Below are 14,124 nucleotides of genomic sequence, written 5' to 3'. Positions count from 1 at the left end.
ATCTCAGCCCGTTGCTATGCGCGCTATATACGTCATCGCGCCAGAAAGGCAAGGAAACGAGCATGTGCAGAAAGACGGAATGAACTTAAAGAGGAATGAGTGTATACAAGTGCGATAAATTCTTTCATTCGGAATTAGAAACGGAATATTCCAGCCCCTTACATCGGATTGAATTTTTAATTGCATTGGCCATTTTCATTCTGAATTAGGTGTTTACAAGATCACTTTTAATAGGAATGAACTTTCATTCCAAATGAAAAGGGAATTAAACTGTCCATGTAAACGCACTCACTGTCTGATAAAGTGTGAGATCCTTTTTGTTGCCCTCAAATTGCCATGGACAAACCCACCAGACCATTTAAATAAACTGTGATTTTAGGGTTATAGTGCCAGAGTGTTTTTACATCTAACTGGGTGAATTAATGGTTTATTTCAACCAAACCAGAGGTGGCTATTGTTGGAACACTGGAAAGATGAACCAGGATGGTTTCTGGTGACTTTGAATGAAGTGTGTTTCACAACGATAAAATGACTGTTATTTTGGTTGTTTCTGGTAAAACAAAAAGGATCTCTCTCTTTCACAAAATAGTCTGTCTCTGTGGGGATCCTTTCTATAATTTTGCCAGATACTTAGAATAGTAATCTGAACCTGTCAGTTAGGTCATGTCAAGGAATGGCAGCTTTCAAAACTGTTTTTTAGATTCTTTGGACAGCCCGCTACTAAAGCATAGTGGATAGCATCCATTAAACAGACACTCTCACACACAAACCTCATGTGAAAGTGGTTTGAAAAATCCACTGTATGCTTTCTCACGCCCGTCGGTGTGTGATACAGATGACGAAGGCACCCTTTAGTGTCTTTATGAGATGCATCCTTTAGTGCAATGGCTCCCAACTGGTGGGTTGCGGTCCAAAATGTGGGTCGTGTGTGACTCCGAAACATGTAAAGTTTGGGAAAAATTGACGACGTTGACAACATGACCGAACGCAAGTATGTCCCTGAATATATTAAACTGTGTGGACCTCAAACGAATGACTAAGGAGAAATCTGGACCCTCTGGCTGGACCAATTGGGAACCACTGCTTTAGAGTCTGTACTGCATGTGACATACAGCTGTCACCTGAGTAAAACATGTAACACGTGGTTTAAGTTGTCAAATGGCTACAGGTAGGTTGAAGTAACAAAATAACATCATGTTTTTGGTTTAGAATAAGTTCCTACGTAACATTACAACAAAACAGCATTGGCTTTGGTTTCACACAAGACACCAATAGCAGTGTCCTCGCTGAAAATGTGTATGATTGACCCATTCACCTCCCCTTGCTCCTGCCCTACACGGACCTCGTTGCTCTTTATACTACATCAGTTGCTCTGAGCATCAAATATTGCTGTGTATGGGTTTATATTGGAGTTTGTTGAAAGCCTGGTGGATCCCAAATGCCAAAGGGTGCCTTCTGCGTCAGTATCACACACCAAGGGGTGTGACAAAACATCATATTTGACGACTAACCCTAACCCTGTAGAAATACTATAACGTTTAAAATAAAATCTATTGAACTGCCAATCATTTTTGAATACCTCTTTTTTTCATGACTGAAAGTAAAAATGATTGTCCTTGGATGTTTTGTAGTGTCTCACTTGTAGGACTCTGTAATCAGTTTTTAAAATTGACACCGCCTCCCTCCCTCTCTATCACACTCCATCTTCTCAGTCGTAGTTGTGCAGGTGCAGACACTTGGTGCTCCCCCCTCTTTCACCCTTGCCCTCCCTTCTCCTTTGCCGCTCTCCACGCCCCTTTGACTGCAATTTGTAAACTAGTGGAGTGTGCAGTGGAGGAGTGAAACCTTAAGTTTCGAAAGAAAAAACAAAAGTAATTCTCTAGTGTGAGGTTATGACAAGTCACGTGTAGGGGAATGTCTCACAGTGAATATACTGATGAATAAGAAGGGAACTAACACACTCAGTTTAATGAAGGTGGTAAGCGCAGGATCAACAGTGTCAGAACCTCAATTCTAATCCACGTGAAAAACAAAGCAAAACCTAACCAGAGGACACGCTGCTGCTGAGCAGTGTCCTGAAAGAGATAGTAAAAAGGAGCATTTGGATTCAGGATACAGGCATGTGTTCTGATAAATATTCATTGATTTATTAAAACGTAGCTGGGAGCAGTTTGGAGTGGTGACCTTGAGAGGAGCAGAAACGGCAGCTTTTACTCAGGTAATGGAGGTAACATAGACTGAGGAAGAGCGTGGGTGGATGGAGCAAAGGAAGGAAGAGGGCAGTGATGCTGCGAGGCAGAGAAAGAGATAGAAAGTGAGAGCAGGAGAAAAAGAAGTGGTGGAGTGGGAGAGTGGAGGAAGGGGCTGGGTTGCAGGCACTCTTGACTCTTCTCCTCATAGGCATGCAGATTTAAATGGAGGTCTAGCTCCGGGGGCTAGACACCAACGCCCCCCATCCACTGTGAGCTAAACTAAATGCTTTTGCTTTCTGCGCCCGGGAGAGATAGGGAGGATTTGGAGGAGAGGCAGAGGAAGGAGGGAGGATGAGGAGGCGTGCAGGTAAGATAGTTTCCTTCGGGGATTTGGATAATGATGTTGGTGATTAGGATGTTTGTTATTATGTTGGCAATGTTTGTGTGAACACCCACCAAAAATATATACCTATATAAATAAATAAACCACAATTCACAACAGCACACTGCAGCACGGCAAACAATGATTAAGTGTGGATTCTCAAGGCATGAATAATGTGAATTTGTAAAGTTTCCACAATGAAATGTGTCATAAATGGGACTAAGCATTAAAGAATGTAAACACACGGCACAGATGCATGCATAAGTAATCCTCACAAAGCACAGAGCGTGCAAATGTTCCCATGCACACACACATATATTCTTGTACTTCTATTTTTGTGAGGACCCTCATTGACATAATACATTCCCTAAGTGCAACCATCACAACTAAATGCCTAACCCTAACCTCAACCTAATTCTAACTTGAACCCTAAAACGAAGTCTTAACCCTCAAACAGGCCTTTGGAAAAGTGAGGACCAGCCAGAATGTCCTCATTTTGCATGAATGTCCTCACTCTGTTGCTAAAATATGTGTTTTGGTCCTCACTGTGTAGCATGTACAAGCACACACACACACGAACACATGCAAATACAGTCCATCCTACATGCACAATGTCCTGTGAAGATTTAAACGGATAGTGATAGTTCAGATTTTTTGAAGTGGGGTTTTATGGGGTACTTATCCATAGACAGTATATTACACACGGTAGATGTCAGTCTGCATGTCCCCACTTTAGAGAAGCGGGCCGGAGTCCAACACGGAAGCTAAGCAATCTAATGCTGTGGAGGGGGCTGCACCACAATTTATTTTAGCCACTTAAAAAAAAGTCCCACCCTAAAAAAAATCAATATCCGTTTAAGTGTATGCTATATGTAGAATATTTTCATTGCTTTACCCTAAATTCAGATGGCGATTTCCAATGGGAAAATTAAGCCGTTATGTCTCTCTCTTCAGAGCCAAACTCCATTGAAAAACACAGTGATTTAACATTGCTCAACACAGGAGCTGCTGGTCTACTGCTGCTTCAATCAGTTATTTTGTTTGTGTTATTGTGTGACTTTGGTGTTTTAAAAGAGTTCATCTGGATTCACCAAAGTCACACAATAACACAAAATATCTAACTGATCGAAGCAGTGGTGGAGCAGCAGCTCTTGTGTTCATTGAGCTAAAATTGACTGTTTTTGTCAATGGAGTCTGGCTTTGACAAGAGCGTAGATGTGAAACTTAAGCCTTTAATGGCTTCCCTATCAGAGTGGGTTGTCTGACGGAAATGCGAATCAATGAAAATACTCTCAATATCCTCCTGAGACCTGAACTTTTGTTTGGTTTGCATCTTTTATTTCACCTAGCTATTTTGGATCAGTAAGACCTGATGATCAGTAAGTTCCAATGTCCTCAAATAAGACGATAAAAAAGGTCCAATGTCTTCAAAGTAGTACTTTCTAACAGCTGCTTATCTTGTTACTGTTGCTAAAATTGGTCAAATGTGTTGCCATATCAAACTATAGACATTAATAATCATAGATAATCAAGTTTTAACCATAAAATCTGATCAGGTTTTGGACCTTGTCCACTTTTGTGTCGGGATCGGCTGCAGACTGACTTGGCAGAGATGGCTGCCATCTTGTTTTTTACTTGGATTAGTGTATTGTGCTCTTACTACCACTAGATGGCACAACAAGTGTCCACACACAAGGACAACAGGCCTTAGTGTAGCAGAATGAAGTATAAGGTCAAGTAAACCCAAAATGTGGCTAAAATAGGTTTTGCAGCAGCACATTGCTTAGCTTCTGTGTCAGACTCCGGCCTGCTTCTCCAAACAGGGGGCGTGCTGACTAACTTCTACTGCAGTTAATACACTGACTATGAATACGTACCCCAAACAACCCCACTTCAAAAACTCCTAACTATCCCTTTAAAGCTCCCAACATGTCAGAATGCCTGGTGCAGGTTTACCCAGAGTTCCTAAAGGAAAGCTCATTTGTCATACTTCATTTAGTCCTACTTAAGAATACTTAGAAGGATCTTCCAGTGCAGTGTGACATGTTGAGAGTCAGATCTCCACGGGACGTGCAGTTACTCTGAGTCTCCCCACTGTTCTCACAGACTGTGCTGCTCAGACAGACAGGAGGAGCTCGCTCTCTGGCGAGACATGCTAAGTGAGGTGCACATTACTTACTCAGGTGAGGGTTGATGGGAGCTGTGAAAGAGAAAGGCCAGGGACAGTCATTAGTACAGAATATCTAAGCCGTCTGTCAATACGTGAAACGCCTCTTAAAAGGAAATGCTCACACAGCCGTACAAGCACTCAAACTGTCGCACTTTAAAAATGTTTGGCTGACATAATGTGCTCTACAAGGAGTTACACAGAATACAAGCATGCACACAGTAGCTGCTGCTATTAACCTTTTGTCCTGCTGTCATCTACTGTTTAGGCACAGAGCTAATAAAAGTCTACATGTATAAAACTTAGAGCTTGCACACTTTGCTCGGTGTCTTACTGTCATAAAACTAAATGAAAGAGGCCCATGGGAAGGCTGGGAATATTGTCCTGTGATATTAAAACACGAAGTATATTAGAGTGTGTGAGCTCCATCTTCGCTGAGCTCTATTGCTTACACAGTGCACGAATAAACACGTAGCTAAACAGGAAGCAATCCACTGGCACGCACAATGCAATTATTATTGAGCAGACAGAAAGAGAGATGTCTGGGATTTAAAGTGGAAAAGGTGACAGCAGTCGTTCTCTGCCTGTTATCAAATGTAAAAGACAGAGGGATTAGGAAGACCGGCCTGACCGCATTAATAAGCTTATAGCGCAACTGCTTATCATTATTGCCATTTACCGGCGTTGCTGATGTTCTTGTTCAAGGTGACTTCCATTTAGAGCACTAAGCCTATTTTATACTTCCATTTAGAAGCCAATAAATCATAAAAATGAAATGAGTAATAATCACAAGTGTGTCTGCTAATCACTTTCCTGTAACATCCTTGATTCTTACCGTGTTTTCAGCGCCGCCATTATGGCAACTTTGAGATCAAACACTGATAACTGGAGTCCATTGAAACACACGCGAGGCTTCTTTCGCATTCTGTCCACCTCAGCGCGGTTCAATGCTTCCCTCATTGATAATTTAAGAGGCTACCGCCGCGGCAAACACAGAAAGGTCAAGGGTATCACACAGAGTTGCAACGAGCCAGTTAGTCGGCACTTCACTTTTTGCGGAGTAAATACCATTTAACCTGTCAAGAAGATTCATGGGCATTTTCATGATCGATTGCTGACCGGCTGAATAGATGCGATACATCAGCTTTACCACAAAACTACGTCGCTGCCTGATTTATGAAACCTCTCTGTTGGTTGGGAGGGGGGGATTGATTTTAATCCAACCAATTAAAGTGAGTAATAACAAATCATTCCTACAAAGGAAAACATGTACTGAAGAGCGGGGAAGTACTGCGGGGACGGTGGAATCGGTCTTTTGAAAAGCAGAAACTCAAGTAGTGATTTCTGTTTATGGCTGCGCCGTTCATGGAAATGTGTGCTCACTTGCAGTGTGGAGAAACAAGCACAAAGGCACACAGAGAGAGAGAGAGAGAGAGAGAGAGGGGAAAGACAGAGAGAGAGAACAAACCATTGCATTTCCAATTGAATCTTATAAAACATTCAGTGAACTGCAACACTGCAGCTGGAGCCTCGCCACGAGTGTGCTGAGAACAGCCTGTACACCCTCATCATATAAAAGCTTTAATAATCTTACTATGTTACTGATTGTGAAAATACCTGCATCCCAACACTCCTTACTGAATGCATCTGCACAGAGTGGCACTGCTGCAATGAAAGTCTCTGCAGAGAGGGAGGAAATCATCCGGGCTGTTGCAGAGAAAATGTTTTAAATGACAACTTACAGCCTGAGGCCGGTGAAACGGATGCTGAGTTTTCTGACAAAACTCTATTCTTTCAGCCCCCTCCTCCTGCTCTCCGGTTCTTTCCCTCTCCCATTTCCTGCAGCTCTCCTCGCCCTCCTCCCCAATCCTTCCTGCTGCCCTCTTCTTTCTTCCAAGACTGTGGTTATGAAAATATGTTTCCTTGTCAGTTTTTTTTTTTTACCTGCAGCCTCCCCAGGCTGACTCTCGGTGCCTTAGTCCAGATGAATGTGTCTGCTCGAGCAATGTCTCTACCCCCACTGAGGATATCAAGCTGAGCACAGAGCAGGCCCAGAGGCTACTTTACTACTGCTGTGCATGCACACACACTCTCCAAAACACACACACACACAAACAGATAATTTAACTTCCAATTTAGATGACCGCACTGGATATGGGAAAACAAACATGGACCAAAATAAATTCAGATTGAGGTTTCAACTATTTAAAATGAAGCACTCTTGTCAGAAATTTTACAGCCTTGTCTTCAAATACTTCTCCAGCTCCTGAGTGGACCTCACACTCAAAATGCACTACGTTATTAAAGCATAGGTGCGAAAAGCCCGCAAGCAAGCTGCAAAGGCTTTAAAAAATATCTCTTGCTTCTTTCTTAATATTGCAGCACTCTGCTTTCCCTTCCGGCTACAAAAGCTTCAAATAATGATCGAGGATGAAATGTAATTTTGATGGTTCTTAAGATAAACAGTCCCAGTGATCATGGTGTGAAGTGGAGTTAGATTTCAAGGCAGCTCTTTGAAAATGTTTTAAGGTAGGGTTGGGTATAGGTTTGGGCAGTATCATGGTATAACGGTATACCAGGGTATTTAGGAATCTCAGTGGTATGATTTTCAGCACCGTCAAAACTGTAGGTATATATACTGTATTAAGGATGTATTGTATGTAGTACACATCACGCGCCACCAGAGGTCAGTCTCTACTGTAGAAACAGGCCGCTAAGCTGAGAGACATGAAGTGGTAGGGAGAACGTTACAGGACTGTTAACACTTGGGAAAAACTGTATATTTTCACATCTAAAGCCAAGTTCAGACCAAATACAATGAGAGTTGAAATAGGCAACTACTAAACCTGCTGGTTCACACCAATGCAACCAGATGAGACAGTGTATCATCTCTATGCAACAACTCTCTGTACTGTTTTCAGGTTTATTTTGTGTCTGAATATAATTTGCAGCTTCTTAAAATATGAATGAGGATAGTGATAGTGAGATACTGGCTACAGCTGCATTTGCAGTAGTGATGAAGTGGTGAAAAACAGAAACAAAACGAGCATCAGATGGGCTGTATTCATAATCAATACACCATGACAATGTAAGGAAGCAGCATCAGTTAATCAGTCAATGAGAATGTGTGTGTGTGCAGGCATAGGCACATACAGTGAGCAGCAGCAGCGACCCACCGTCCAACACCGGCACACCGTGAGGACGGAAACAGAGGGCTCTTCGGAGACGAGCACCTGCCACAGCAAGCAAACACGTCGTCTGCGGTCATTTTGACTCAACCAGCGTACTTCACTACAAGCTGACTGGCTGTACAAACGGGCGACGTGCTTTCCGTTCTAAAACCTGCCGCCGGTGATTTGACCAGCTGAGTTGCAGGTGACACCATCAGCCTGCTTGAGTTCACACTGCTGCAACTTTTCTCTGCAATGTTCTTAAACGGTTTTGTCTCGTCGCGAATCTTTGATCTGAACTGGGCTTAACTCACTTAACTCTGTTTCAACCAATCCAGAATTTGTGATTGTTGCAGCAGTGGACTGTCTAACTAACTGACTAACAAGACTAACTAAGACAGTTTTGGTGAATTTTATTTTGTTTCTGTTAGGTTTAATTGAAGTGTGCTTTTTGATAAATCAACAAAGCAACTGAAGGGATAGTGCACCCAAAAATGAAAATTCAACCATTATCTACTCACCCATATGCCGAGGGAGGCTCAGGTGAAGTTTTCGAGTCCTCACATCACTTGCGGAGATCCAAGGGGAGAGGAGGTAGCAACACAACTCCACCTAATGGAGGCTGACGGCGCCCCAGATTCAAACGTCCAAAAACACATAATTGAAACCACAAAATATCTCCATACTGCTCGTCCGTAGTGATCCAAGTGTCCTGAAGCCCCGACATAAAAAGTTGTTTGGAAAAACCTCATTTGAACTCTGTTTTTAGCCTCATTGTAGCCTGTAGCTCTGACTGCCTCTGTGTATACCAAGCTCACTACAGTGAGGCTAAAAACAGAGTTCAAATGAGGTTTTTCCAAACAACTTTTTATGTCGGGGCTTCAGGACACTTGGATCACTACGGACGAGCAGTATGGAGATATTTTGTGGTTTCAATTATGTGTTTTTGGATGTTTGAATCTGGGGCACCGTCAGCCTCCATTAGGTGGAGTTGTGTTGCTACCTCCTCTCCCCTTGGATCTCTGCAAGTGATGTGAGGACTCTAAAACTTCACCAGGGCCTCCCTCGGCATATGGGTGAGTAGATAATGGCTGAATTTTCATTTTTGGGTGCACTATCCCTTTAAGGTCGTTATGTCAGCGAAGGTTAAACCTGTATTGTATGGTTGGAGTCAGGCTGGGGTGCTTGGTAACACTGCACATAAATACAGTCATATAACATGAAATTTCAGTAAGAGATTATGTATATTAAAAAAAGATACTACCCAAGCCTCAATTGGGTACAAAACTCTAAGCATACTTTTAAGCATACTGACTAAATTGCGTCAATACCATCAAGTACCCATTCATTAAATCCATCAGTGTCAAACTGTGTTACCTGGGCATATCTGGGTGAGAACACTAGGATTTGACAAGAGGCGGAAGTTCCGCAAAGCACCCTGAAGCCTAGAAATCAGCCATGGAGCTCTGATACCCGCAATAAACCTCTACAGAGGCACTGGGTTCAGCATCAGACCAGAAGCAGGAGCATCCCAAAACCAGGAAGCCAGCTATGGAGCTTCTCAGCCGCTCCATTGGCTCCCCAGCGAGCCAAAACTATCCCTACAGCATCGATCTGCCCAACTGACAACCTCTGGGGCTGAAAAACAAAGCCAACATGCAAATGTCAAAAACTGCATTTCTGAACAACCACCTGAAGCTGACTCAAGGAGCCAGTAAATCCTCACAAACCTAGATTTTAAAATGTCCAACTTTACGCCAGAAACAAACATGTTTACAGCCTGGTCTCTAAAGCTAATTTCAACATTCATGTCAACTGCAAGGGAGTGAGTTTTTATATAACTCACCGGTTTATGTTTTATTAAGGCTTAAAGCTATGTATAATGAGGGTCAGGCTGTCTGCCAATAGTGTCCTCAGCTTCTCAGTCAGATCCAACTCCCGCTCCTTCACACAGCTCCACCTTCTCACCAAAATATGGTCACTTCTGGCTCCAAAAGGTCAAGATGGCGATGGCCAACATACCGAACTCGAGGCCTCAGAATGGAGTCCACAAACCAATAGATGACATCACAGTTACAGTCTAAGGATCTGCTGCAATAATTTTGGGGCCTGGTCTGTTTGTTTTCTAGATCAATTTTAGTAATAGCCAAGTATCACTGCCAGACACACACACGCACACACAAGTGGACAGACAGACAGACAGAGACAGAAGATTAGCTCTATGTGTGATTAGAAAAGAGCAGAGGAGCAGAATTGCTTTTAGTCTTCTACGTCACTCGTTTTGTTATTACAGAGAACATAAAGTACCAAAAATAGGTATCATACAGTACCTGTTCAACCATAAAGACAGGCCATGTCCTTAACCCCAGCATTAGGTGCATGTCTGGTTTCTACTTTTCTAACTCAGAGGACAAAACAAACTGTTGCCTGACGCATGACTGCCTTCCATCCAAATTGCCTAATTTTGATTGAAACACAAAGTGAGCTCATTGACCGCCAAAGGACAGCAGTCCGTAGAGGCCGTTCCGGATACAAACACTGACTTCATCTTGGCTGGATTCCCTGCCCACTCGCCTGCGGCTGTATTACAAAGCAGCAAACAATTCTGTGGCTGCAGCCAAGTGTCCTCATACACAGCAGCGGCCCAGCTTCTTCTCTTTTTTTTTCACTGACCTCATATAATTCACACTCTCCAAGACTCCCATCCATCATGTTTAGGGGGTCTGGGTGGGTGCCATGACGTTCTGAGAAAGCCCTGTGACGGCTTCACAGCTCCAACCATCAGCTGGAATAATAACAGCGTGGGCAAAATGTAATTCAGCAGTCTTCCCCTTCATGTCTCCAAGACAGAAATAACACGAGCGACATCACACTATTGTTTCCTTCAGTCAGATTGTTGCTCCCTAACAGATGATGTAACTGCTCTGCACTGGTCCTGCAGTAACACATACAGACCAGTGGACACACCCAAACACAGCCAGCCCATGTCCAGTCACCTCCTATGTGTTATCCTGCTCTTGCATCAGTGTGCGGATGACACATTGATGCAAGCAAGTGAGTCCTTAATGGACTTCCACATGAATTAGCTCTGCTGTGGTTTTAATAGTAAGTCAAGGACTGAGACGAAAAAGATGTGGAGAACAGCAATGCGCTCTGGGTAAAATATGCAAAAAGCAAAAAGGAGACTGTGCCAATGCAAACATTTAATATGATAGAAACCAGGAGAAGTGCACAAATCATATCATTTATGGTAACATCAGTATATTCTGTTATTTAAAGGGCAGCTCCATTATTATTATTATTATTATTATTAGAGGTTTTTATACATTTATGTTGCTTCCCATTAGTGTTACTTACGTATTCCTTTAAATTGTATGTATTCTTTTTCTTTCTTATTATCAGTATTATATGTGGGGTTGACCAGAAAGGACATTAGTCGCCAAGATTTCATTGGTCGCTTAGTCGCAGAAAAACAAAACATGAAACTCTATCAGGAGCTGCGCCTTATCAAAATAAATCCAAACCTATATGACTGGACCATGTGTGAATTTACTTTGAAAGGACAGACACAGGAAGTGTCCTCGTCAGGTTAATTTCCAGGGCTGGTACCTGCGGTTATTCCACAGGCTAGTTAATAACATGTCGGGCAGGAAATCCAAAGTGTGGGATCATTTTGAGAAGGTGAAGGACGAACCCAAGGTGATATGTAAACTCATCGACTACAAACAAGAGCTGCTGTGTTTTCATTAACTTAGAATGAGACATTTATATCTACAAAGGGTGTGAGTCCTGGTCAATGAGTTCGCCATGTTGCACCGCTACGTTTCTACAGTAACCCAGAACAGACAAACCAAACACTGGCTCTAGAGAGAGCCATTCACGTTAGCCACTGCAGTCAGCAGCAACTCCACAGCGAGAAGAACAGTGGAGGAAAAACACTGATTTGTATTGTGAATCTACTTTATTCAGTGTTGTTCCAGATTTATTCACCTCTGTGGATAACTTGGCTCTTGGTAAAAACCTCCTGAGCAATGAATGCTGTAGGAATACTAACGGGAGTTGATGCTTGACACATGGGAGAAGATTCAGCTGGTTGCAATCACGCCACTTAATCCAACACACTGCTCGTTTAAATTAAAATATCCTTTAAACACATGTACTCCAGAACATGTACAAAACAACGTAATGATAAGACAGCAGCTACACTGTGGTTTACAGACTAAAACGCCTTCACAACTGGGTCAACATTTCTGCAATGAATACATAATTTTCAGTATTCTAGCATTTTGTCTTGAGAGAGAAGAAATACCCTCGAATAACAGGATATTTTGAGGAAATATTACCCACCCTCAGCAACCCTTTGCTGCAAGCTTGTGGCCCGAGTATTAAAAAAACCCTGAAACTTCAGAAACTGCGACCATGATTGGACAAAAGCTCAGATAGAGATTACAATGAACAACCACTGGCCGAATAATAACACCTGGGCTACAGCAGGGGTTTGAAATCATCTGGAGCAGGAGACGGTATTTAATGTAAGATTTAGTGGGTTTTGACTTTAAGACAGGCATCTTACTGTATATGTCACCAAGAGCTGCATAAAAATGCAAAATTAAGAAACAGCAGTGGTGTTTTACCGAGCCACTGTGAGGGTTGACAGGAGGCTTAAACATTAAATCCTGCGCCTTGGAGGAAACCAGAGAGGGAGAGAAAGAGAGAGGAGTGCTATGAGGAACACCAAACAGATGCCGAGTTTGTCACTGCAGCAAAATTTAAAAGCACGTCTTTGGAGCTTGGTGACACCACCATCCTTCATCCTACAGCTGGGGACACTATAACCGCTTTTGTGTTTTCTTGCCAGCTCGCAGAAAAGCTGCTACCATCGGCTTTATGTGCATCAAAATGATCGCTTGGCCTATTGGGCAATGACGAGCAAACTCACTCATACTTAGATTTTAGAGGCCTTATGTTAAAACTAGGACGGCAATGTTTATCCTAACAGCTAACAAACTGGCAAACATATTTCTTTGGTTTATGTACAGACACATTCATTGTGAGGGTCACAGGGAGGCAGAGACTACACACTGTAGTGAAAGGCAGGAAGCACCATGCTCTGTACACATAAATACACACATAGATGGACAAACACAGACAGACAAACACACTCACACTGACACCTGAGGGAAGCTTGGAGACTTCTAACTCTTCTTTTTGATTTGTGAGAAGAAATCAAAGCAAACATGGTGAAAATGTGCAAACTCCACGCTGTAAGAAGCGGGGCTAAAGGTGAATTCAACCTCGCCACCTTCTCGCTGTGAAGCAAGAGTGATGAAAAAAATCAAAGACGGGTATTAAATGACTTTAAATGCACAGTGGTGAGTCACTCCATGTGTCTGGTTCAACATTCAAGATATGCCACAGTTATAAGGTAAACTATATGTTAACATTTTCTCCACAGCTTGCAAATGTACTGTCATTTTGTTTTCGGTTCATTTTTAAGATAAACGCAAAATGATGTGAGACAGGATGCACTTCCTTGTTAGTCTGGTGCGTCTGGTGCTGTCCCACTATTTCCTGCAAAAACATGGTGGACACCCTTCAGTCTCCCCCCAGGTGCTGACAGTGAGTAAAGGCCAAAACACATCGACGGCAAATGGTGTCAAAAAATACGCCTCTACTATTTTCAATGTACAACCCCACAACAGTGGCAGGGTCGGCACTCCTGTACGCACCGCCCCTCATGCTACTGTCCTATTTCCAGCCTCGCCACCCCTGAATTAAATGCATTTTCCCCCCACTCACTCTCCTCTTTTACATATCAGCAAAGAGAATGCTGTGTGTGATGAAGAATGGATGAGGAGAGACTTGTCGAGGTCGGAAATATCCCAAGCTAAATGACCCACAGTCCCGACATTATAAAGACCATGGCCAAAAAGATATTACCTAGCGAGTCATAGCTCTGCAGATTGGCAGAGATCAACTTTTGTAAAGGGTGTCCGTATATGATTTTAGGGTAATGCAGAGGTGGAAGAGGTACAGATCTTTAAGTAAAAGTAGCAATAACTTTGTGTGGTCATCTGTTGCCGAGCTGCAGCGTGATGCATCCAGTGTGTGCCAGGGGCGGCACTTGACACGAGTCACACCAAGCTGCAGTGCCGTCGCTCTGTTTTCAGCTTCTGCAGCTAAATTGTGAACTGCAAAACCCCTTTAGCAGCA

General features: G+C 42.9%; 1 protein-coding gene across 4 annotated transcripts in view; it reads right to left on the bottom strand.

The window, feature by feature from the left end:
• LOC117270807 (MAM domain-containing glycosylphosphatidylinositol anchor protein 2) overlaps window positions 1-14,124 on the bottom strand; it is a 337,292-nt gene that overhangs the window by 29,447 nt on the left and 293,721 nt on the right. For 2 of the 4 annotated variants that reach the window (XM_033648706.2, XM_033648709.2), the window contains exon 13: window positions 4,754-4,774. The exons of the other annotated variants lie outside the window; for them this stretch is intronic. In XM_033648706.2, coding sequence (XP_033504597.1) covers window positions 4,754-4,774 — 21 coding nt within the window. The remainder of the gene's footprint in view (window positions 1-4,753; window positions 4,775-14,124) is intronic. 4 annotated transcript variants of the gene reach the window in all.

Source organism: Epinephelus lanceolatus, chromosome 13 (assembly GCF_041903045.1).
Source record: "Epinephelus lanceolatus isolate andai-2023 chromosome 13, ASM4190304v1, whole genome shotgun sequence".
Lineage (NCBI taxonomy): Eukaryota > Metazoa > Chordata > Actinopteri > Perciformes > Serranidae > Epinephelus > Epinephelus lanceolatus.
Note: the sequence above shows the minus strand (reverse complement) of the source record. Positions and strands in the feature narration are given on the sequence as shown.